We start from the raw sequence: 23,471 nt of genomic DNA, 5'->3' as shown, positions 1-23,471 counted from the left end.
TATTGCAGAAGTTGTCTTCTGTTATATCTTTAATTATGACTCTTTTGTTCTGGTATCTTTTTTTAGAAATACCAGCAATTCGTGAGTGAGCCTCTGTCATTTATTCTCCATAGTATTATTTTCTCTCTGGCAATTTTTACCCTAGTCCTTGTTCTGTATGTTCTGAGAAAACATCTCACCATTGTCCTCGACAGGATCCATCGGTTTTCTACAATTAATTTCTGTTCTTTCCTGCTTCTAATGCTTCTTAAAATTCTTATAACACCATTCTTTATCTGTCATTATCTTCTTAGCTCTGCCAGCTTTCTTTTTGTTTCAGTGTCTTCTATTGCAAATTCCATTTCTTACATCTTAGCGCCAGGATTCTTTGGCCTCTTTGAAGTACAAAACAGACACTACAATTTACTTCTGGTTCCTATAGTGAATCTTTTTGAGGTGATGTTTTTCCTCTGTATTCCTCATTTGTCTCCTTTATGTTTCAGAAGATTTTCAGAGGTTCCGTGTGCATTTTAGGTCTTCCCTGACCTGGTATTCGCTCACTTCTCCTGGAGTCCCCTCATTGTTTTATCTGGATGCTGTGAGATTCTTCACATCAGATATTAATCTGGAAGACTGGATGATGACAGTTCACATTACCAGCCATCCCAAGGGGTTGGGGGTCATTTGTGCTGTGGGTGTCTCTTCTCTGCTTTGTTGGCACAGCTGCTCCCGATGTGTCCTGTCCCTTCTGGCCTCTTCCTTGTTCTCCCACCTTCTGTGTCTGGGGGACATCCAAACCAATCATCGGAAAACCAGGCTTGGGTCTGCTTTGCTTGTCCTTGGATCTAATGGCTCAGGCACTCCTGAAGGCTGTTGGGCTGCACTGTGAGAGGTGGACTCCCCATGGTGGGCTCTGCACCCCTCCTGTGGCCCAGCCTCTACTCCAGCACTCACTCATTCGCCATCAAAGGCTGTGAGATGGGCCCTGTGGGCACGCCCGCCCTCCTTGCAGCACCATGCTGCTTTCTCAGGAAGGAGAGCTGTGAGTCAGCCTTCAATCTGGTTCCACTGGCACTGCACCCGGTAGAAATTCCTCAAAGTTGGTGGCATATTGATGGCACTCTTTCCTATTTTCCAATGCTGAAGCAGATCCCCCCTATTTTTATACTCTTTTGGTCCTTTCTGTCACTTTCAGAAGGAGGTAGCTTAGGTGGGAGTTGGACATCTGTGCTCAGCTTTACCATCTTTCCCAAAAGTTTTATAGTTAAAACTTGCCCATACTTTGTACTTCGGTCTACAGATAGATGACAATTCCTGAGCATTTCCTTTTTAGTGGCCCCCTTTTTAAAATTCCTTATATATACTGGCCCTCATCATATCTGGTTTTATATTTTTCCTGGAAACTTTTTCTCTCCCTCTCAAATTTCAGTTTAGCATCCTCTTGATCAGATGGATAAATTCTCCCAGCAAACATGGTGTTGCCAGTCTTGGGGTGGTGAGTGCCGTCCCTTTGCAGGGGCTTATCATCTGGCATCATAAGCCATATCCTGGCCTCTAGCAATATTGATGGAGTTTCTCCACATCCTCCTTTCTGTGCCAAAGTTATGACCTTCCAGTGGAAACAGAGAAGGATCCGTCCTCTTGCCTCCAAGTCCCCATTCTCCTTCTGAAGCCTTGTGTTGTTGCACTCGAGAGCAATTTCGGCTTCCTTCTGGCACACCCAGACCCTCCCGCATGAATCAGCAGACGTGGGCAGAAGGTGGTGGGGGAGGGGGTGCCAGAGGCCCCCATCGCTGCTTGGCTGGCTGCCCCAGGAAGACAGCACATCACACAATTTGCCATATCAAGTCTGGGAACAGCTGCCTGCCTACCCTTGTCAGGGAGTCACCAAGCGCCACACATCTGCTCCTTCCGGGGACGGTGCAAAGATTCCTCCCACTGTGGGTGCCTGTGAATTCCCTTTGGGGTTTCATGGGGTGTGGAATAACATTCTTCTGCAGAAAGTCCAAAGTAACCAGCCTTTGTGAGAAGATTCACCCATCGGGGTTTAGTTCCAGTGGCACTACTGGCTCTTCCTTCCCTTCTCCCAACCTGTTTCACCTCTAACACTAAACACTGCCATTGACTGAACCTCAGCCATGTATCAGCTTATTTTAACCTTTGTGACAACCTTAAGAGAAGCTATGGTTATGCCCCTTTTACAGGGGAGAAAAGAGCTCAGAGAGTTCCCTTGCTCGCCGAGGAGCCCAGCCAGTAGGGCATAGCCAGCATTCCAGTCTGCAGCCACCTGACTCCAATTGGTACTCTGTCCTCTCTGCCACTGCCTGCCTAGCCACAGGCTCTCCGTTGTGGGTTCAGAGCCGGGGTCTGCCATGGTAGGCCAGGGGGCCCAAGCAAGCCCCATGCTTTGTCAGTAAAGTTTTATTGGAACACAGCCATGACCATTCATTTGCATGTTGTCTGTGGTTGCGTTTGCAATGTAAAGGCAGATTTGAGTAGTGGTGACAGAGACTGTATGGCCCTCAGAGCCTAAAATGTGTATTATCTGGCCCTTTCTAGAGAACATTTGCTGACCATGGTTTACAGGCAGGGCTGTGGAAAGAGACAGACCTGAAGTTGAATCCAAGGCTCATTACTTCCCAGCTGTGTGACCTAAGGCATCTGACTCAACATCTCTGAATCTCATTTTACTTACTCATAAGCTGGTCATGATTGTACCTTTGGGTTTCACCAGTGGTCAAGAGGCGGGAGATGACATGTGTGAGGGACTGTGTATACAGGTGGGCACTCAGAAACGTGAGTTGTCATTGTTACCTTTCTCACCTGTCACGGATGTGCAGCCTTCTCCACTTTTGCTCTTTGGCTTCCTTTCTGGAGCATTCTGACATTTCTTCCTAAGAATCCTTCATCTTCTCTGATACCCTACAGCACAAATGAAGCACAGATGCTTCCTGAGCCTTCTCAGAACACTGAGCAGCAGGCATAAATGATGCTGACCCCAGGCAGCTGAATGGCGTGTCCTGTTGGTCTCATTCGTTCATTCAGCCAGTGGTGATTGAGCCAGACCATTATGCTTGAGTCTGACAGGGACTCAGACAGGGCCTTGGGCATAGTAGGAGCCCCTAGCCTGGGGCAGATGGACAGGTTAATAGCCATGACAGTCACCATAACCACTGTGTCTCCAGATTCTGGTCCCCTTTGGAAAATTCACCTTGCACTCTACAGAGTGGATGCCTGTTCCCTGGAGTCTGGGTACTGCTCCTAGGAAGATACATTATAAAAACTGCTTAGCTTAGCACAGCTTCAAGCCCCACTCCCAGGCTGTCGGCCTGCTCAGCACTTTAATGCAGTGTCCACCCCAGGACGTGGTCGGCTCACCTGACCCGCTGGTTCCCTCCCAGGCACATACTCAGCACCTCTCCAGGCTGGGGCTGGCTCCTCGGGCTCTGGGCCAGGGCACGGGCAGACTGTATTTCCTGACCTTGGAGGAGCTGTTGACAGCTTAGCTCCTCTCCATTGGTCCATGAGGACTTGGCATTCTCCCTTGGCCACCTCACTAGGGCCAAGGACATGCTGTGTGCTGGTATGGGGGTGTGGATGACCTGAGGCAGTTCCCAGTTCCTCCAGAACAGGGTAAAGGAAGTGTGGACCTGGGAGGGAGGAGCAGAGAATGCAGACATTCAGAGGGGTGAGCACAGCTCGTTGGAAAATCCAGAAGGACTTCATGGGGCTTAAATAGTGAGGAAGTACTTTGGACAGGACCAGGGGAGCCAACCAGGGCAAATGCAGGACCAGGGGAGCCAACCAGGGCAAATGCAGCACCAGGGACTAGCAACGATGGGAGTCAGGACCACCCATGTGCCCTGGAGGACAAGCAGAGGGAGCAGCATCACTGGAGCTGGGAGGAGGGGCTGCTTGGCAAGGGCTGTAGCTAAGCCAGGGAGCAGGCAGGGAGAAATACCCTGAACTCTTTCTCTTCCCACCCTCTGATCCCTGCTGGGGCCTCTCATTGGCCTAGCCTACCTGGAAGTCACAGGATGAGGGAGCTCAAGTGATGCCATACATAAAAGTCAAGTTCTAGAAACAGAATAGCAGAGGGCAGGCTGGAAAGGCAATCAGCCTGAGAAATTATACTAGTCTGGGTAGTGTATCAGGAATATGGGTAATTCTATCACTTTTCTCCTTTTTTCAGACTTTCAGTGAAGTTTATAAATTACTTAGATAAGTTTAAAGTCTTTGAGTCAAAAGAATGCAACTGGTACAAAGTCCTACAGAGAAGAACCCCGAAGCATGCAGCTGTCCGTGAGCTCTCAGGACAGGAGGTGTCATCGTCAAGGGACCGAGGGGCAAGCCACTGGTTTGGGCTGATCAACACACACATGGGTGGGCCTGGCCTAGGTCAGGTTCCCCAGGAAAGGGATCCTGAGACTTGTGGGAGGTTTATTGAGTAATACCCACAGGAGGGAGTGAGGTGGAGGAAGAGGTTGACGCAAAATGAAGTTGTAACAGGCCTCAGCCGAGCCTGTGGAGAGCTCTGGAGCTGGGGTGGCCCTTCAGAGATGTCCCACATTGAGTCCAGAGGCTGGGCCAGCAACTGGACTTGGGCTGCCCTGGGAAGGGGATGTGACCTTGGACGAGGCTGCCCCCTTAAGTGAAGGGCAAATCCTGGGAGGACACACAGCGTGAATTGTCAGTAGCCAACACTCCTGGCAGCTGGGAGAATGGAAGTTTCCCATCTACACCATATTATCCATCACAGGGCTTTGGGGAATAAGGGAGTTTAGGCTAAAGGGCCAGGCAGACCAGGGCAGCCAAAAAGGCATCACTCAGCTAGTGGTCCCCAGTCTGGCTGTGTAACCAAGACCCAAGGTGCTCTACTGAAATACAGATCCCTGGCCTCCCTCCCCTTCTGCTCATACCAGAGTCAGCTTTCTTGGGTGGGGCCCAGGAATCTGTGTTTCTGCAAAATTCGCAGGGAGATGTGGTGTACAGCAGGCTTGGGAGCCACTACTCAAAAACTCTGAACCCAAGGGTGGTTGACATCGGGGAGATTGCCAGTTCTATGCAGTGTCTGCTGAGCTGCTGCTCTGTGCCAGGCCCTGTACTGGGCACTGGACACCAAGGAACTGGGCTGGGCAGCTCCTGTCTTGTAGGGCTTGGAGAAAGGGCCCTCGAAGGGCTGCAGCTGGTGGCTTTTTGCAGGGCTGCTCTTCTGTTGCTGCTAGTAAAGACATGACGTTGGGCAACATTGGCCTGGAAAGCAGGAAACTAGGTTTGTGCCTAGACAGCTGTGTGATTTGGGGCAAGTCTCTACCCATCTCAGGACCTCACTTTCCCCCACCGTCCAACATGGGCTGGTGTGTTGGTGTAGCAGCCAGCCCGTTCTGAGCACAGCCCCTTTCTTAGAGGTGTGGGGAGTGGGCCTGAGGGTGGTAGTGCCAACTCTGCCCACTGGACAGAAGGCTCCCTTTGCAGTGATATTGGGGCCTGGAGCTGAAGTACATCTTAGGCCTCTGCCCACTTCCTTGTCATTATCACCTTCTGATCTTGATCCCCCGTCCCTTGGATGTACTTAGTTCTGCCCTCTTCTCTCTCCTAAATGTTCTGGTTGCTTGGTTTGTGTCCTACATGGGCACATGAAGAGGCCCCAACACAGTCTCAACCCTCCAGGCCTCCCAGTCTTGGGGGAGACACTCAAGTAACTGAGCCCTTCTTCCTGTCACTGTGGCAACCCACCCTGGGGATCAGGTCAATGCTGCCTCTGAACCCCCTCCTCTCTTCTCCCTCCACCCAACCCCCCTGGATTCTGGAGGCAGAGAAATATGAGTTTAAATCTACACCCTCCGGCTTACTAATTGAAAGGCCTTGGGTAAGTCACTTAACTTTTCAGGTCCCTCCTCTATAAAATGGACACAATGATGATATCTACTTCCTAAGATGAAATTCACTCCATAGTGATTGCGCTGTGCGACCTACAGCCTGCTTGCTCCCTGAGGGCGTCAGGTGAGGAGTGGGAGGAAGGGAGGCAGGCTCTGGGGAGCCATTTGCATCTATGCCTTCACTTTCTCCCACCCCCCCGCCTATACCCCAAATTTGCAGTCCTGGATGAAGAAGAGAGTCTGGGTAGACAAAGAAGGGCTTCAAATGCTAGGCTGTAGGGCATCCAGGCAGAACACTAGAGTGGAAGACAGAGAATTCACTTTGGAATATAGAACTGGAGAAAAAGCTGCCCATGAAAAGGGCATCATGCCCCAGGGTCTCTGAGAGGAGCCCTTTAAAGCTCTGCCATGAAGTTAGGGATGAACACTTGGATCCAGCTACTTATCCAGCTTTTGGAGCTTCCTGAAGCTGTCCTGTTCCTGCAGGGTGAACATGTGCTACCTAGGCTGCCCTCAGCATCTGTCCCTCTTAGCTGGGGCACTGGCTTAAGAATCTAAGACCTTCCTTGGGATCCATCAGTCTCTTCTGCCCCTCCATCTGATGCCTGAATCCCTTCTATAGCAACCCCACCTCTGCTTGCACATCTACAGTGGCAGAGAGCTCATTCCCAGATTGGGGAGGCCCTTCCATCCTTGGCTTGCTCCCCTGTTAGAAAGTTCTGCCTCTGAGGGAGCTGAAATCTACTTCCTGGTGGCTTCCCTCACTGGTCCTGGCCCTTCCCCTTCCCCTGACGCCCAGGCGCCACGCTGTTCCGCTAGTCTCAATGACAGCTCCTCGGGATATGCAGGTGGGGTGTCTCACAGGCCTGGACTTCCTGTCCACGTGGCCCCCTCCTGTCCCCTCAGCCACTCCTCCAGTGACAGGGATGGGGCTCAGAAAACCAGAGGAGGACTCTGCGTTCTGCATTCTTGAGTGTTCTCAGGTGTGAGTTCTCTAATATCCCTCTGCTATTTTGGTGTCAGAGGCACAATTTGCATCTCATTGATTTCCTAAAGGTTTGTGTTCATCATCTTAACTGGAAAATATACCTGTTTTATTAATATCCAAGTATTTCTGTAAATACTGGTTTGGTCCCACAGGTCTGCTGCAATTAAAGCCATAGGTACTTCTGTCACAGGAAAGCAATGAGGTTCCGAAGGCTAATTTCATTCCCCAATGACTTGGTGTGGCCTGACTTCACTGACCGAGCAGAGTGGCAAGCTCCTTGGAACTTCTGGCAAAGAGAAGACTATTGGCTGGGAGGTCCAAAGCAAGGACTTGCACATTATTCAAGAAGGGGGCTTGGGTCCAGCCCTGCTTCCCTAGGCAGCCCTGTGCTGGGCTCTGGGGGTCCCAGATGGAGGGTGTGTGGGCTCTCAGGACAGTCTCTGTTGAGCCAGAAAGAGTGGCTGTGAGCACAGGACTGTGGAGTTCAGAGGAGGGGTCACCACTAGCTTGGGGATGGGGGAAGGCCTCCTGTACGAGAGGGTTTTTGAGAATATGTGGGATCTCAAGGACACAGCTTATTATATGAGTTTCCTATTCTGTTGTAACAGATCATCACAAACTTGGTGGCTTAAAATAGCACAAATTTATTATCTTATGGTACTGAGCTCAGAAGTTGAAAATCAGTCTCACTGAGCCAAAATCAAGGTGTTTAGCAGGACTGGTTCCTTCTGGAGGCTCTAAGGGAGAGTCTGTTTCCTTGCCTCTTCCAGCTTCTGGAAGCTGCCTGCCTGTCTTGGCTTGGCCCCATCCTGCATCTTCAAAGCCAGCAGTGTGGCTTCTTCAGATGAATCTCCCCCCTCACCCCAAGAATCCCTGTTTCTGTCATCATGTCTCCTCAGATTCTGACTTTCCTACCTTTCTCTTTCCCTTATAAAGACCCCTGTGATCACCTTGGGCTCTCCTAGATAATCCAAGATGGTTTCCTTATCTCAAGATCCTTCACTTACACCCCATGTGCAAAGTCCCCTTTGCCATGTAAGGTAACGTATTCCAGGGATGAGGATGGGGACATCTTCGGCGGGTGGTGGAGGGGGATTGGTAATTATTCTGTTCATCACACTTAAGATTCTTTGGAATTTCTAAAACTGTGGAAGGCTGGCTGATGAGAACAGGGGTTTGAGAGCCGGAGAGCCCTAGTTCCCTTGAGTCATCCGTGCTGGACTCCTGAGCCCTCCACTAAGGCTCATGTGGCTGGTGGCCCCCCACCTGGACCCCTGTGTCCCATGACACAGCTACTCATGGTCCCCACCTTGGTTTCCTGCTCTTGGTAACTCTGGGAAAGTGAGGAAAATGATATTTCTTTAGGACAGGCAAGTAGCTACTCGGTAGAGGGAAACCAGTGTTCCCTTCAGGAAACCTCAGCCTGTGATGTGAGTGTGTGAATGGGACAGGAAGCTGGGGCTTAACCAAGGGAATGTGAATTGAACCAGTAGCTGCCAGGTCTCTTTGTGTCATGAGTGCTCCTCAGGCTCTTTGTTTCATGAGACTCCTCAGAAAGGTAGAAATAAAACCTCATGGAAAAGTTTTTATGGGACTCTTAAGTGCATGCCTAAAATCTTTGAAAAACTTCAGAGCTGCAGAGGGCTGCTTCAGTAATGTTAACATTCAAAAAGACAAGGAATGGGCACAGGTGGGATTTTAAAACTTACTTTCCTGGAACCACAAACATTGGCGATGAAAGAAAAAAAAACACTCTCCAGCATTCTGGCCAGATTCTACTTGCACACCTCTGATGATAGGGAGCTCGTTACCTACCAAAGCCACCTTCTCCATCATTAGAAAGTTCTTTTTGGCTGTAAGCCAAAATCTGCTTTCTTGAGCCACCTACCTGTTGGTCCCTCCTTGAACACAGAGGTGCCCAGAAACAGGTGCCCTCCCTTCCATACCGCAGCCCTTCAGGTTTTGAGATCGACCATGACTTCCTGCCTTAGTCTACTCTTCTCCAGGCTAATTTTTTAATTGGTTTAAATTAATGGTGGTTCCTGGGGAGCTCCAGCCCCGGTAAAAGTGACCTGAATTATTCAAAGATTTGAGTGTTTTAAATGCCTGTTTATCCTAATTAGCATCTTAACTACAGTAGTGCCCTCTGCCTCTAACGAGCCACATTTTAACATGTTCCATATTTTAATGGATTTTACTTGAATGAACTGTTTAATCAAGTGAAGACACATTTCATGAATGAATAGAAGTAAATCTATAATTATACGCTTTAGTCAGGTAAGAGAAGTGACATTTTGGCACAATCTAGGGCTATATATAGTGAGTGTATTTGAATGACAAAGTAGGTTACCTTGGCTTCCATAGGGGAGCTGGGAACTCGCTTTGCTCTCAAGTTCATTTCGTAACCTAGTTAGAATTTTCACAGAGTTGTAAAGTGCGTGTGTGCAGACCTGGTTCTCCCCATCTTTACCTGGATCTGGATGATTCCTCAGCTGGTGCAGTGGCCTCCTTAGGGAAGGTGTCTAGGGAACTACTGGCAACGGAAGCCTAGTGTCCTGGAGTCTCTCATACTCCCCACAGCCTCCATGGTACACTTCACACGCTCCATCAGAGCCTTCCCCGCCCGGGACATGCAGTTGGAATATGATAACTTATAGCTTAAACTTATAGCTAACTAATATTCTGTTGTTTCTCCCTTTCTTACTTTCTCTCTCCCTCTCATTCCCTTCTCCCTGCTTGCCTTCCCTCCATTGTCCCTTCTGATGTGGTCAGGATCTGCTCGTGGTGCTGGGAGCCAGGAGTAGAAGGATCTTGGGGTTAAAGATGATAAAGAAGAGACATAACTATTGCATGGGGCAGGAGAGGAGTCCCAGCTGTGTAGGAAGATGGTGCCCAGAACCTGGAGAAGGTTGGAGTAGGTGACTTGGAGGGCTTTTTAGGCAGGCTGGCAGCCCAGCTGTGAGCCTGGCAGTTCTGTGGCTTTTGCCCCTTCATTTGTGGTTCTTGATTTTAGTTACATGTTGGAATCACCTGGAGAGCTCTATCCTAGAGGTTCTTGTTGGTTTAGGATGCAGCCAGGGCATCAGTAGTTTTTAAAGACTCCTAGGTGATTCTAATATGCAGCCCAGAAGGCTCCAGGTAACTGCAGCCCCAGCCAACATCCTGAAACAATCTCTTGGAAGACCCTGGGCCAGAGCACCCAGCTAAGTCACCTCCATAGCCCTGACTCATGGAAACTGTGTGAGATAATAAATGTTTCTTGTTTTAAGCTAGTAAGTTTTGGGATAATTTGTTACACAGCAACAGATGACTAACAGATTATTAGTTGCCCCAATATATCCTCAAATGGATCACTTCTTGTCACCTGTACCACCATCTCCTCATCCAGCTGGATGATTCTGTAGCTGCCTCAATGGCTTTTCTGTTCCTTCATGCCTGTGACTCCATGGGTCCCACAGCAGCCTAAGTCTTGGTTTTAAAACACAGTTCTAATCATGGCACACCCTCCCTCAACACTGTCCTTAGGCTCCCACTGTTCTAGGCTCAAGACCAGAATCTTTTGTGTCAATTATGAGGCCCTCGTGGTCTTCCCCCACCCACCTCTTCTCTCTCATTCTCATTTCATACCAGCAATCTTCTGCCTCCCCTAGCCCCCTGCCCATGCTCTGCTTTAGCTCAGCCCCGCTCTTCTGGTTTTCCTCCCAGCCCCCCCCCCCCCCACCATAGAACCTTTTCATGTGCTGCTCTTCAGCCTGAAATCCTTCTCTCTGCCCTTCCTTCTGGCCTGGGTCTGACTTCTCCATGATAGCCTCTCCCAGAAGCACACCCCTGAATATGAGTGCCCTTGTGTTGGTAGGTACCAGGGTAACTATCTGATTAATGTCTCTCTATCCCCTAGACAGAGATCCAAGACAATGAATGGTTTTGCTCAGCATCAGAGCCCTAGTACTACTTTGCATGGTACCTGGAACAGAAGAGATGTCAATATCATGATTGAATGAATGAATGAGAGTGAGAGAGACTGGCAAGAACAAACAGGGCCCCATTCTGGAATGACCAGGCACTCGGTAGCTGTCCAGAGAGGGACTCAAGCCCAGAGGCAAGGGAGTGACTGGGCAAGAGATGGAATTCCAACCCCAGGAATGAAGTCAGAGCCCTGATTGAGAGCCTGAGGTCTAAGAAAACTGCATGCCAAGTTGGCAGGGGGCTGAACCCCTGGCCTCCTGACCTCAGGCTCCTTACATTGCCTTGCTGGAGGATGAAGGGTGTCCAGGGCTGAGGTGGAGGATCTGTTAGAACAGGGAGTTAATTGGCCCGGCCTGTGGGCAGCGGAAACTTGCAGGGGGATAGGAAACTGACAGGGCCTACAGATATGGTCCTGGGACCCTGAAGCAAGGTTAGTGTGGGTAGAGAGAACAGCCTAACCCACATGGCAGTTACTCAGGGTAGGGGCACATAATACACTTATCTCATATGGCCAATCACTGGGTGATTTCTAGAGACAAGGAGCATCATCTGGGCAGCTGATACATGTTAGTGAAGAGGTGCAGGCTTCAGAACAGGGAGAGGCCTGCAGGTGGAATTGCACTGGAGACTGCTCAAAGGTGGTGACAAGCCTCCCTGATAGAACAGAGCGGACCCACGTTATGCTTAAAATGGGTCCTGTGGAGTCAGTTATGCTAAGCCAGAAAATTCTCCCGGTCTGTTCACCTGCACTCCTTTCCTAATACCACTAGCTTCACATGTCTTCCTCTGATCCCCCTTTCCTCCCCACGCCTGTCCACTTCTCCCTCTACATTTTGCAGGACAGATGAAGACCAGCTGTGAGTTCCTGATGCCAAGCATGTGGATGGAGGCTGTGTGCTCAGTTAGAGGAGCGAGGCCATTGTGATGGCTTCACTGGAGTGACAAGTCCCTGTCACCCCTTCACCCCTTCACTCATGGTCCTGTGAAACAGCTGGGAGGGAGGTTGTGTGCAGACCCACTGGGCCCGCAGTTCAGACAGCTGATCTGACCTGACGGCACTTTCTCCCGCTCAGCCTGAGCAGGATCGTCCTCCATCTCTGGGCTTTCCCCCAAAGCCGCTGATTCTGCCTGGCTCTTGACGTCTTTCAAGATGTTGAACTTCCCTAGAGCTTGAAGTCTGGATTTGTATGTTAAAATTCTTAGATTTGGATGTTTGATTCCCAAGGCTACACGGGAGCCCTGAGGAGTCATTGGTGTCGCCTCTTATGGCTTTTACACCCCCACCCTTCCACCCCCTACCTCCATATCCATGGTCACCCAAAGGGCTCTTGGTCCCTGTCATAGCCACACCTCTCTCCTCTGAGTCTGAGCCACTTTGTCACAATCCCTGATAAATGCAACCAGAACTGAGTCCAGCACTCCAGGTGTGGCCTGGGGTGGACAGGCCAGAGGGCGATTGTCCTCTCCATCGTTCTAGATGTGATATCTTTTAAAATGCGGTTCCCAGTCCTACTCACACTTTTGGCAATTGCCTTACTCACATCAGCACATTCTGGGCTCTTGCTCAAGGGGAAAATATCCAAGCCATGGGAGGCATTTTTTCATACCACTATCAACGGTTTGCTTAAAACTTGTCCTGCCTCCTTCAGGGCGGTGGTTCTCAAACTTGAGCATGCATCAGAATCACCTGGAGGGCTGGTTAAAACACAGATTGCTGGACCCACCCCTAAGTGTCTGACCCAGTAGGTCTGAGGTGCGCCTGAGAATCTGCATTTCTAACACGTTCCCTCAAATGATGCTGGTGTTACTGATCCAGGGGCCACACCATGAGAACCACTGCCACTGCTTTAGGGACATGCCTTCTTGTATGACTTCACATCCACAGCCCATTCCAGTTCTTGGAGGAGAAAGTCAACAGCTATTGCCTCCAAGCCTATCCCTCATTATTTATTCCTGGAGCTCTGACCCAACCTGCTCTCTCTGGTACCGAGTGACTTGGGCTTCTTTCAGATTTGCTCTTGTGGCCAGGGCCCGGATTCACTGCTCCAGAAGCAAGGAGAGTTCTTCCCTTAGGCTATCTCAGCCCTGTGGGCTGGCCTGGAGATCCAGGCCTTTAAGGACTCAGCCCTTCCTAATCCCCCTTCTAACAACACTAGGAACCCCACTTGTGGCCTTCCTCACTCCACTGGCAGCCCTGGCCCTCCCTTCCAGGTGATGGGCAGCCTTCTTCTCTGTTCCCTCCCTGCCCATCAGAAACCATCTTTCCCCCTCCCTTCCAGGATGGCCAGGGCCTTTCAGCAGATCAGACTCCTGATGGCTGCCTCCCTGGGCCCAATATGTAGATTAGGCCCCCCAGTGGGACCCTGGCTATCCTTGAGTGTGTGTGTATGTGTGAATGTATTTTATTATCTGGGGAATTAAGGATTACTCCTTTCCAGGAAGAAGATATTTCTGCTTTTATAATGGAGGTGAATAAAAAAAAATAGGATTCACTTTGCAGAAATGCAGTTTATAGCAAGCTGCTAAAAGACATTGGCCCCATTAAACAAGAGATACCTGCTGCTTCAGAAGGAAAAAAAAATAGGTCTTTTTTCTAATTTATTTAGTAATCTTTAATCAGTGCACTGAATGATCCTTCTATCCACATGTAAGAGTATGGATTTTTTTTCCTTGTGAGATAGATCATTACTTCTTTTCCTTGTTTTGGTTATTTTAAAATACCATTTATTACTAGTTTCTTCTATTTGCTTCCCCACTTCCCAGAAAAAAAAATCCATTAGAATAAATACTCGAGCGGACAGACTTCTTGGTGCTGAAATTATGGGCAGTGAGTGGCTGATTGCACCAACCATCTGTTCTGACCTGTTCTGGCTCATAAGCTTCAGGAACCGTCCACATCTGGCAGAGTCCAGAAGAGCCTGGGAGAATGCGGAAAGCACTGGACTGGGAGTCACACCCCAGTTTCCTCATTTGTGAAATTAGGGGCAGAATGAGATGACCTCTAGGGTATTTCAGTTTTGTTTGTTTTGAGTCCTGACCACCTATAAAATATTTTTTCCTGCCGTAATTATATATAGCTCTCTCACACACACTTACTCAGATAGAGCCTAGCCACTGATCACCTTGATGCCATGTCTTATGCATGGAAATGATCATTCCAGCTTTTAACCAGCTCAAATAACTTTAGAGTTTACGAAGCCATTCCACATCCTCAGTGTCCTTGCTGGGCCCTGTAACAACTCTGTAAGTTACATGCTTACACTTATTGCCCCCATTTTGCAGGTGAAAAGACTGAGACTCAAAAGAGCTCAGGTAGTTTCCCTATGTTTGGGTGGTGTGCAAGTGAAGAGCCGAGGCTTGACTGGGCATGGCTGGTCATGTGTGCGCTGGCTGCCTTGCCTTCCAGCAGGGGCGAGTTTGCACATTTTCTGTGTTTAATAATTGTTGTTTCTCCACGGCACCACTGTGACACACAGAACTAATAATGGAACCCCACCTGCATCCAGAAAGGATTTGAGGCAGCAGAAATAAACTGTAATGGCAAAGTCAACTTTTTTTTCCATCAGCTAGTTCCCAGTCTTCCGTCAAAATAGATGTAGGAACTAAGGATGGACAAGTTTCACCCTGACTGTGGCAGTTTCATTCTTTTTACAAAACATTTATTACAAAGTACTTCGAGCGATCAGGAAACCACAGAATACCAAGCACCCATGGACTTGCTACCCAGAATTAATGTGTTCACATTTTGCTCTATTTGCATCATATTTCTTTTAAAGGAATGGAATACAGCAGTTCCCCTTGAAATCCAGTTTGTTCCGCTTCCACGGTGGTGGCTTCCCAGTGACCATCCTGCAACATTAGGGCCTAATTATTCAAAACATTTTGATATGTACATTGGAAGGATCTACCGATTGTTGAAACAAGAAGTGTTTCTTTTATTGTGGTAAAATATACAAAACATCAAATTTACCATTTTTACCACTTTTAAATTTGCAGGGCAGAGGCATTAAGTACTTTCATATTGTTGTGCAGCCAGCACCACCAGCCATCTCCAGAACTTTCCATCATCCCAACAGAACTCCGTATCCAATAAACAATAACTCCTCACTCCCTCCTCCCAGCCCCTAGAAGCCCTGTTCTCCTTTCTGTCTCTATGAATTTGACTACTGTAGGTCCTCGTCTAAGTGGAATCCTACAATATTTATCCTTTTGTATCTGGCTTATTTCACTTAGCATAATGTGTTCAAGGTTCATCTGTCTTGTAGCATGTGTCAAAGTTTTATTCCTTTTTAAGTCTGAATATTACTCCATCATATGTATAAAGCACAATTTGTTCATCCATTCATCTGTTGATGAATATTTGGGGTGCTTTTGGCTATTGTGAATAATGCTGCTATGAACATGAGTGTACAAGTATTTCTTCAAGTCCCTGCTTTCAATTGTTTTGGATATATACCCAGAAATGGAATTGCTGGATCATATGATAATTCTACAGTTAATTTTAACAGTGCACAAAGGTTCCAATTTCTTCACATCCTTATTAACACTTACTGTTTTGGGGGGGAGTTGATAATAGCCATTTCTTAATGGGTATGAACAAGAAGTAAGATCATCTGCTCTTAAAGAGGAAGAAACTGAAGCCCTAGGAAGAAAAGGGTCACACAGAGAGGCCGAGGTCACAAGCAAGTCAGAAACAGCAGGACCTGAAACCTGGGTCCCAAAATTCCCACCTGGTTTTTTCTACTAAAACACAGAGTCCAGTTTCCATTGGTTTATGTCACAGGGTACACAACCATGGACACAGGCCAGATACAGACTTCAGATTTATTTGGTTTGGTCCTTACTTTGTGTGTTGTGTGTGTTTTTAATTGAAAATCATATTAACATTTTAAAATGTAGGGGATCTTATATTTTAAAAATCTAGATTTCTGATTTCTCCTCTCAAATCAGAAAGCCTGGTAACTCTAGACCAACATTCTGGCATAGTATGTTTGGAGCCGAGCAGCAAGTGCCATCTTTAGGTGAGGCGCATGACCACCAGTTTGCCACAGCCCCCATCACCCCCTAGTGTCTTTCTACACAGGCCACAGGCTGCTTCACACACTGGCGAGTCCCTGTGAGCATGGAAGTTTGCAGCTCTGTTTTCCAAGCACATAGATGTTAGTGATTCTGCATGCCAGCAGACACGTAGTTGTGTCTAACATCACAGGCTGCTTCTGTACCCCCTTACTCTTTCCTCTATTCTGAATATCTCAGCTATTTCTTCACCCTAGAAATGAAGTAGTATTGCAAGTAAATAATGCAAAATATAAACAGAGATGTATTTGACTAATCTGATTTGGAGACAGTATGAAACACCAGCATGAAAATCCAAAGACTTGGATGTTCATCATAATTCTTCCAGGAAATTCCTGGGCAATTTTAGTTAAGCCCCTTCCCTGTCTGGCCTCTTTATGCCTATGTGTCAACTGTGGGTTGGTGCTGGGGGATCTCCAAGGCCCCAGAGGGTGCTTTAGTTTATAATGAAGATAAAACCTACCCCTTTTGCACATTGCTGGAGAAAATTGCTTCGCCCATTTGAGCCATTTCCCAGGAGGAGTGAGCCGTCTGAACTGGCCCTTCCTGTGGCTGCCAGCACACCCACCCTCTGCTTTCTCTTTGCTGACAGGTGAGGAACGACCTGACCGGGGTTTTGTACGGTGAGGACATTGAAATTTCAGACACCGAGAGCTTCTCCAATGATCCTTGCACCAGTGTCAAGAAGCTTAAGGTAGGTGCCGCCATAGCCTGGGAGACAGATGGGCAGCATGCTCCTGGGGTTCCCCAGATCCCCTGACTTTGAAGGAGCCTCAAGTTCAGGCCATTTCATTTCATCCCTGGCATCTGAGACATGGGGAGAAGATCTCAGGAGCTGGCTTCCCTTCCTGTCCCCTTGCTTGCTGTCCCTCACTGGCCAGAGGTCTGATTGCCAGGTGCACAGCCACGTGGACCTTGCTCAGTGATCCTGTGTCTCTTTACCCAGCTGGAGGGGCAAGCAGGGCATGATTATTACCAAGTCTGTTGGGAAGAGGCTCGGAGAGAGGAACTGTCTTTCCCAAAGCCACAGCAAGGAAGAACTGTTGTTGGGACTGAAAGCTCAGTCTCCTGACCCCCTCTAGTGACACTCCAGGAACAGAAAGGTCAACCAGAAGTTTGCCCAGGTGTAACTAGTCCCTGTCATCTGTTCATTCCACAAACCCTCTCAATCACTGTGTTTGTGCTGGACCCTTTCCTGGGCTCACAGACACCATCAGACTTGCCTGTGTTGTCAGGTCGCTCAGAGCTGGTGAGGAAGGCAGATACGTCTCAGGGGAATCAGGAACAGAGGGACTGGGGAACAAAGGGAGAAGTGACTCGTCCTCCCCAGGGAGAGGGTTCAGACGAGGCTCCAGAGAAGGGACAGCCATGGAGGATGACCAGATGGGGACCTGCAGGAGCCCAGCAGGGAGGGAAGGGTGAAGATCAGAAGGCAGGGCAGCCATGCTTACTGTGCACTTGGGACCAGCAGGAATTCCAGGAGGTGGGAGTCTCAGGGGTGGAGCTACGGGAAAGATGCTGAGGCTGGAAACAGAGTTTGGAGCCAGTTTCCACAAGCCTTGAATGCCGAGATAAAAAGTTGGGTCTTTTATCCTGAGGGCAGCGAGGAGCTTCTGGGAAGCGGTAAGCAGGTACAGACAGAGTCGTCACCTTACTCTTCCACTCCTCACGTCTACATTGAAAGTTGTCTGAGACCCTAGATGCCAACTGCTGACATGGCCCTTCTCTCTTGGGCTGGCCCCGGGGTATACCAGTCAGTCAGAGCAGGTGAAAGTTTAGAGCTTACAAAGCCCTCAGTTCACAAATGGGGAGACTAAGGCCCAAAAATGGGGAGTAAGGGACCAGGGCACCAGGTGTTTGTCACCTTCTCAGGAGCAGACACCACATCTGCATGTGACATTTCAGCCCTGGGAGCCGTGGGTGGGGGTGGGGGTGGGGGCCTGATGCTGCGCTGACATTCTCCTGCCACCCGCAGTGTCTCCCCAGGGTGGGCACTTGAAATAGCTTCCTGCATCTCAGAGGTCCAGCGGAGTTCTGTGGGCTTTAAAATTTAAAGAGCCTTTTGTATGGAGCAGAAGCATTAGTTGAAAGTCTACAAGAAATTGGGAATGGAATTCCCATCAACCATCCGACTCCAACAGAAGCAGGAGTGATAGTAACGATGCTAAAAACAGCAGCTGGCCTTTCCAGTGCACTGAGCAAGGGCCAGGCCCCATGCACAGCCCTTGACCTGCACTTGCGCATTCTGTCCTCTCCAAACCCTGGGGCAGAGGGAATCTTTGTATTCCTATTTCATGCATAGAGAACTTGAGGCTCGAAGAGGTTAAGGAACTCAACCCAAGTCACCCAGCTAGAAAGCAGTAGATTGGAATTCAAACCTGGATCTGGGCAACACCGTGGTCCAGCTTCTCCACCACCCTGCACAGCTGCGGTTCTGAGAAAGGATTCCAGCATCACATAAGTTCGGGAGAGCAGAGCCAAGGACAGCACGCTCAGTCTGTTGGCAAAGGATCCCCTCTGCATGGAGTGTTCTTCCTCCAGAACCCGCATAGCCCCTTCTTGCACCTTCTTCTAGTCATTTCTCAGTTGTCCCCTTTTCCCAGAGGCCTTCCCTGAGTGCTTTATTTAAAATTAAAATCCCTACCCCTCATGCTCCCACTCCCCCTTTCTGCTGATTTTCTCCTTTTCACCGATGGGCATCTGTGTCAGTTTCCAGGGGCTGCCATAACAAAATACCACAAACTAGGTGGATTAAAACAACAGAAGTTTATTCTCTTACATTCTGGAGGCTAGAAGTCCAAGGTCAGGGTGTCAGCAAGGCCATGCTCTCTAGAAGGTTTGGGGGCTCTTCTACCTTGCTCTTAGCTTCCGGTGTCACTGGGTGTCCTTGGCATTCCTTGACTTGCAGCTGTGTAACTCCAGTCTCTGCCTCACCTGGCATCTCCTCCCTTTCTCTTCACGTTGTCTTCCTATTAGGACACTAGTCACGTGGGATTAGGAGCCTACCCTACTCCAGTATGACATCATCTTAACTAATTCCATCTGCAACAACCCTGTTTTCAAATGAGGTCACATTCTGAGGTATTGGGGGTTAGGATTTCAATATATCTTTGGGAGACACAGTTCAACCCACAACAATGTCTGGCGTCCTATTCATTTTATCTGGTGGTATTGTTATCTGTCTCCTCCCACTAGGAAGTAAGCTCTAGGAGGCAACAGTTTCTGTCTGTCTTGGTCACTGTTTTATCCCCCATCACCTGGAACCAAAACTAATTTGCTCAACAAATTTGCTGAGTGTGTGCAAATAAAATACCAAGTCTGGACAGGCAAAACCAAGAGAGGACACAAGGATAAAATACTCAGGAACAAAGAAAAGTAACTTCTGCAAAGCTCAAAGAAAAAGCAAATCTCTGGTTTCCCATGGGATAAGATAGAGAAGGAGGTACAGAGAACAAGGAAGAAAACTAATTAGCAAATAGCATAATTTAAATCTGCATTGGAGGTAGTAGAAAGCAGAGTTAATGCCAAGGAAAATAAAAATCAGTCATATGGAGGACAAACTGGAAATACTTTTCCAGAATTCTGAGGAAGTGGTCAAAGAGATCAATCTGATGAGAGGAAAGATAAGTTATGGATAGTGGAGAAGGGAGATCCCATGGGAGAACCAGGACAAATGAAACAGAACCAAAATATAAAACAAAATAGGCACCCCAGTATCGGCAAGCACACCTACTACCCAGATCTTGGTTTCTAATACCTCCACGAACAGGAACCAGGGCTCCTCCGAGGGATGACTGATTCTCGGACTAGGACAGGAATATACAAGATGACCCTGGAGCATCTTGTCATGCCAGAAAGTTAAGGATGTGCTCAAAACAACGACGCACAGTGATGGGGGTGTGTCAGAAGAATACAGCAGCCAACTGAAAGAGCTCCCAATAGCCAAGGCTGGGACATTTGAGCAATGAAATGAAAGTAGTATTGGATTATAATCCAAAGTATAAAATAAATATTCACGAGTTGATACTGATTGAAAAAGTAAATGGGAGAGAATAGACAAATCCTCTGTGCCAAAGAATTCCAAATAATTTACGTAGGTATTTCAGACCCAAAGAGGTAGAGCAGAATGACCCACTTGTTAAACGACTTGAGGATGAAAAGGAGGAAAAAAGAGCATCTTTATATTGGAAGAATTGGACAAACACTACCGCAGCCCGGTGGCCAAGGTCAGCATTAACAGTGATAAGTCATGTTGATAGTATGTCCCCTTGATGTGATGTGGTTGGTGATCTTTCTCCCCAAAACCCATAACCCCAGTCTAACCAGGAGAAGAACATCAGGTGAATTCTAGTTGGAGGACATCCTGCAAAATACCCAACCAATACTCCTCAAAACTGCCTGGGTCTTCAAAACTAAAGAACGTCTAAGCCAAAAGGAGCCTACAGAGACCTGACGATGAAATAGAATGTGGTATCCTGGAAGGGATCTGGGAATACAAAAAAGACACTAGAGAAAAACTGAGAAAATCTGAATAAAGTATGAGCTTTAGTTAATAATGAATTGATATTGATTCATTAATTGTAACAAATGTACCATAGTAACATAAAATGTTAATAATAGGGGAAACTGGGTGGGGGACACATGGCAACTCTCTATACTCTCTTTGTGATTTTACCATAAATCTAACACTTCTCAAATAAGAAGTTTATTTTTTTTAAATAGGAGACAAACTTAAGTGGGCTCAAGAGAGATCTACTAGATTGGACCATACAAAATTGCCAGTATGCAACCATTTTGGAACTACAAAATCAACAGTTTCATAAGGAAATTGTGCCAACTCTATGTGCAGACGAGCTGGCCTTTCCTCCCTGTAGCAGAATGGGTGAAAAGAGAATCATCCCCAGACACGTTTTTGCAAAGGTCTTGCAATACAAACATAAGGGGGGATTCTACAAGTACCTAGACGAGGAAAAACAGATTTCCCACAAAGGTGTAAAATCAGGCTACCTGAACTCCCTGCAACATTCGAGCCTAGAAGCAATGGAGCAACTGGGAGACTTTCTCCAATGTGTGAGGCTCACATGATGTACTAGCCAGCTGTCCTTCTTGAAGTTAATCCTTGAAGTCCTACGTCAGCCCTCCGGGAATGACAACAAACTATAGCTGAGGTCGTGACAGAAACGGCTGAGCAGGGACCACCGAAACAAGTGGAAAGAGAGCTAAGTAGTTGTTATGAAAAGTTGTTATAAAAGAATATGCAGATGCAGAAATTCATTTGGAAAGCAAACATGCATATATACATAATACAAATAGATACTGTAATAACAGTAATTGAGATATAAAAACCCAAATTCCATTAACAGAGCCAAAGAAGTGAGTAAAAAGATATTGGATGCTTAACTCCTGGTTCTTAAGTAGAAGAGAGACTCAAAAGAGACTGTTTTGCTGATGAGTTTCATAATTAGAAAAATATAAGTTTAAGAAGGCTTTGAATAACTTAATGGTAAATATACTGTAATGCAGAGCCTGAAGCTCCTGAAACACGAAAGGTAAAAGCAAAGAAAATCTAGTCCACATACCCGAAAAGCAGAAAGCCAACGTGAAAACCAGAAGGCATAAACTGTAACTGCAGACCAAATATGTTCATTCTGATCATAAATTCAAATAGGTCAAACTCCCTATTAAGGGGCAAAGACTTTCAAATTGTGTTTTGAACAACTAACTATAGTTCTATTTACAACAGACCAAGTGACACAGAAAGGTCCACGGCTGGGCAAAGGTGTATCAGGCAAACCAAACTGAAGCAAGAATCCAGTGTTCACACTGGAGCAAAGAGAATTCAAGGTACAGGCGTTAAACAGGATTAAGGAGAGTCGTTTTCTATAGATAAGAGTACGATTCACCCTGAGAGTAGCACACTCATGGGCCATTATTGTTCTAAATTACATCTCACTGAAATATATAAAGAAAAGCCTGTTAGAATACAAAGGAGAATTGACAGAAACACAATAGTATTGGGAGCCACAACATCTCTCTCAGTCTTGGACGGATCAGCCAGGCAAAAATAAGCAAGAACATAGAGGAACTGAATAATGGAATTAATCAGGCTGATTTAGCAGATATGTATCAAAGTTCATCTAAAAGAAAGTTGGGAAATAAAACCATGTCTGTGTCACGAAGACCCCAGGCCTTTAAGCTCATTCCAGGCTGTTTCAAACAGGCGCCTTGAAAGTTAACTGTCGCCAGGCTGGGCTAGGAGGCCACCCCCTGCACTGGCCAGAGACTGCCCTGGGTGTTCCTTTGGTGCCCGTACTGAGGAGCTGGGCTCTGCGGGGGAGGGCGCCAGGCTCCAGACATGCCCCTCTGTTCACTTCAGTTTCTTTATCGGCCTTCCCTGGAGCCTCCAACCCATCATTCAGGATTCAGACTCTCCCCGTTTTATAAAACAGTTGACTGATTATATTTAAACCTTAATTCTACCTGCAATGTTAGTTCCCCCTCGCCGTGTCACGTGGCTTATTCACAGGTTCTGGGGATTAGGACATGGACATCTTTGGTGGGCCATGATTCCGTCTATCACAGGAAGACCAGAAGGATAGGCCTTGAGGGGGACTGTTCCCACTTTGCTCCATGGCAGAATCCTAGTGGGAGTTTCCCCTCACCCCACTGGCCACAAGCCCTGCCTGAACCTGAGGTTCATATATACAAGCACCCTGAAGGGACACAAAGCTATAGAGTAAATGTGGTGCCTCATCTCAGCAGGCTAGTTTTGTGCAAAGATGTGGGAAGAAAAAGCATTATTTTTATCTTAAGATAAACATAGATATGTTATTGGCATGCTCAGTATATGTGAATTTTCGGGATAAAATAATAAACTTTAAAGAAATGCCATGCTTTGCCAGTGGGCTGCTATGGGCTATTCCCTCTTTCACTCCTGTCCTTAAGAGTGTATGTCTCCTCCTTCTCTGCCTTTAGGGACACTTCTGCGGGGGGGAGGGGGAGTCTAAGAAAGACTAATTTTAGCTAAATAAAAGAGAATACTTATTTTGGGTGTGGAATCAGTCTGTCCGAGCCAAAATGGACTTTGGAAGAACATATAGGTTAACTGTCTCAGGCTTACCCCAGATCTCACAACCAGAGTTGGGGAGCAGGAACAGGCCTGGGCTGTTGACCTCTTCACCAGTGCCCCCTGCCCCCGGTCAGGCCACCTCCCAGCCTGCATCATGGCTGGCCTCTAATAGCTCGGCCACCTTAGGACTCGTAGCATCTCACCCCTTTCTACAACATCAAACATGGTCTCATTTGATTTTTCAGCAGCCCAGTGGGGTAGTGGGGTAGTGAGTCTGTGGGAAACCAGGAAGCTATGAAACGCGGGCCGAGACAGATGCACAGGTGGCAGGAGATGCCGGATAACCTAGAGGTCAATGTCAGGGTCAACCTTGACCTTCTCGCAGGACTCCACACTCCTGTCACAGGGAAGGCAGGATGGGTAGCTTTCTGCTTTTCTGCTCTTTTAAATGCACGCTAGCTATTTTAATGTCTCAGGACTACACTTGCTGCTCTTGTCCTTCCACTTCAGAATC

General features: G+C 47.7%; 1 protein-coding gene across 4 annotated transcripts in view; it reads left to right on the top strand.

Moving 5' to 3' along the window:
• The window catches only part of GABBR2 (gamma-aminobutyric acid type B receptor subunit 2), a 353,312-nt gene that overhangs the window by 172,615 nt on the left and 157,226 nt on the right, over window positions 1-23,471 (top strand). For all 4 annotated transcript variants that reach the window (XM_074361881.1, XM_074361882.1, XM_010952930.3 and 1 more), the window contains one exon: window positions 16,481-16,582. In XM_074361881.1, the coding sequence (XP_074217982.1) occupies window positions 16,481-16,582 (102 nt within the window). The remainder of the gene's footprint in view (window positions 1-16,480; window positions 16,583-23,471) is intronic.

This window comes from Camelus bactrianus, chromosome 4, assembly GCF_048773025.1.
Source record: "Camelus bactrianus isolate YW-2024 breed Bactrian camel chromosome 4, ASM4877302v1, whole genome shotgun sequence".
Classification (NCBI taxonomy): domain Eukaryota; kingdom Metazoa; phylum Chordata; class Mammalia; order Artiodactyla; family Camelidae; genus Camelus; species Camelus bactrianus.
The sequence above is the reverse complement of the archived record's forward strand: the minus strand, read 5'-3'. Positions and strand labels throughout refer to the sequence as shown.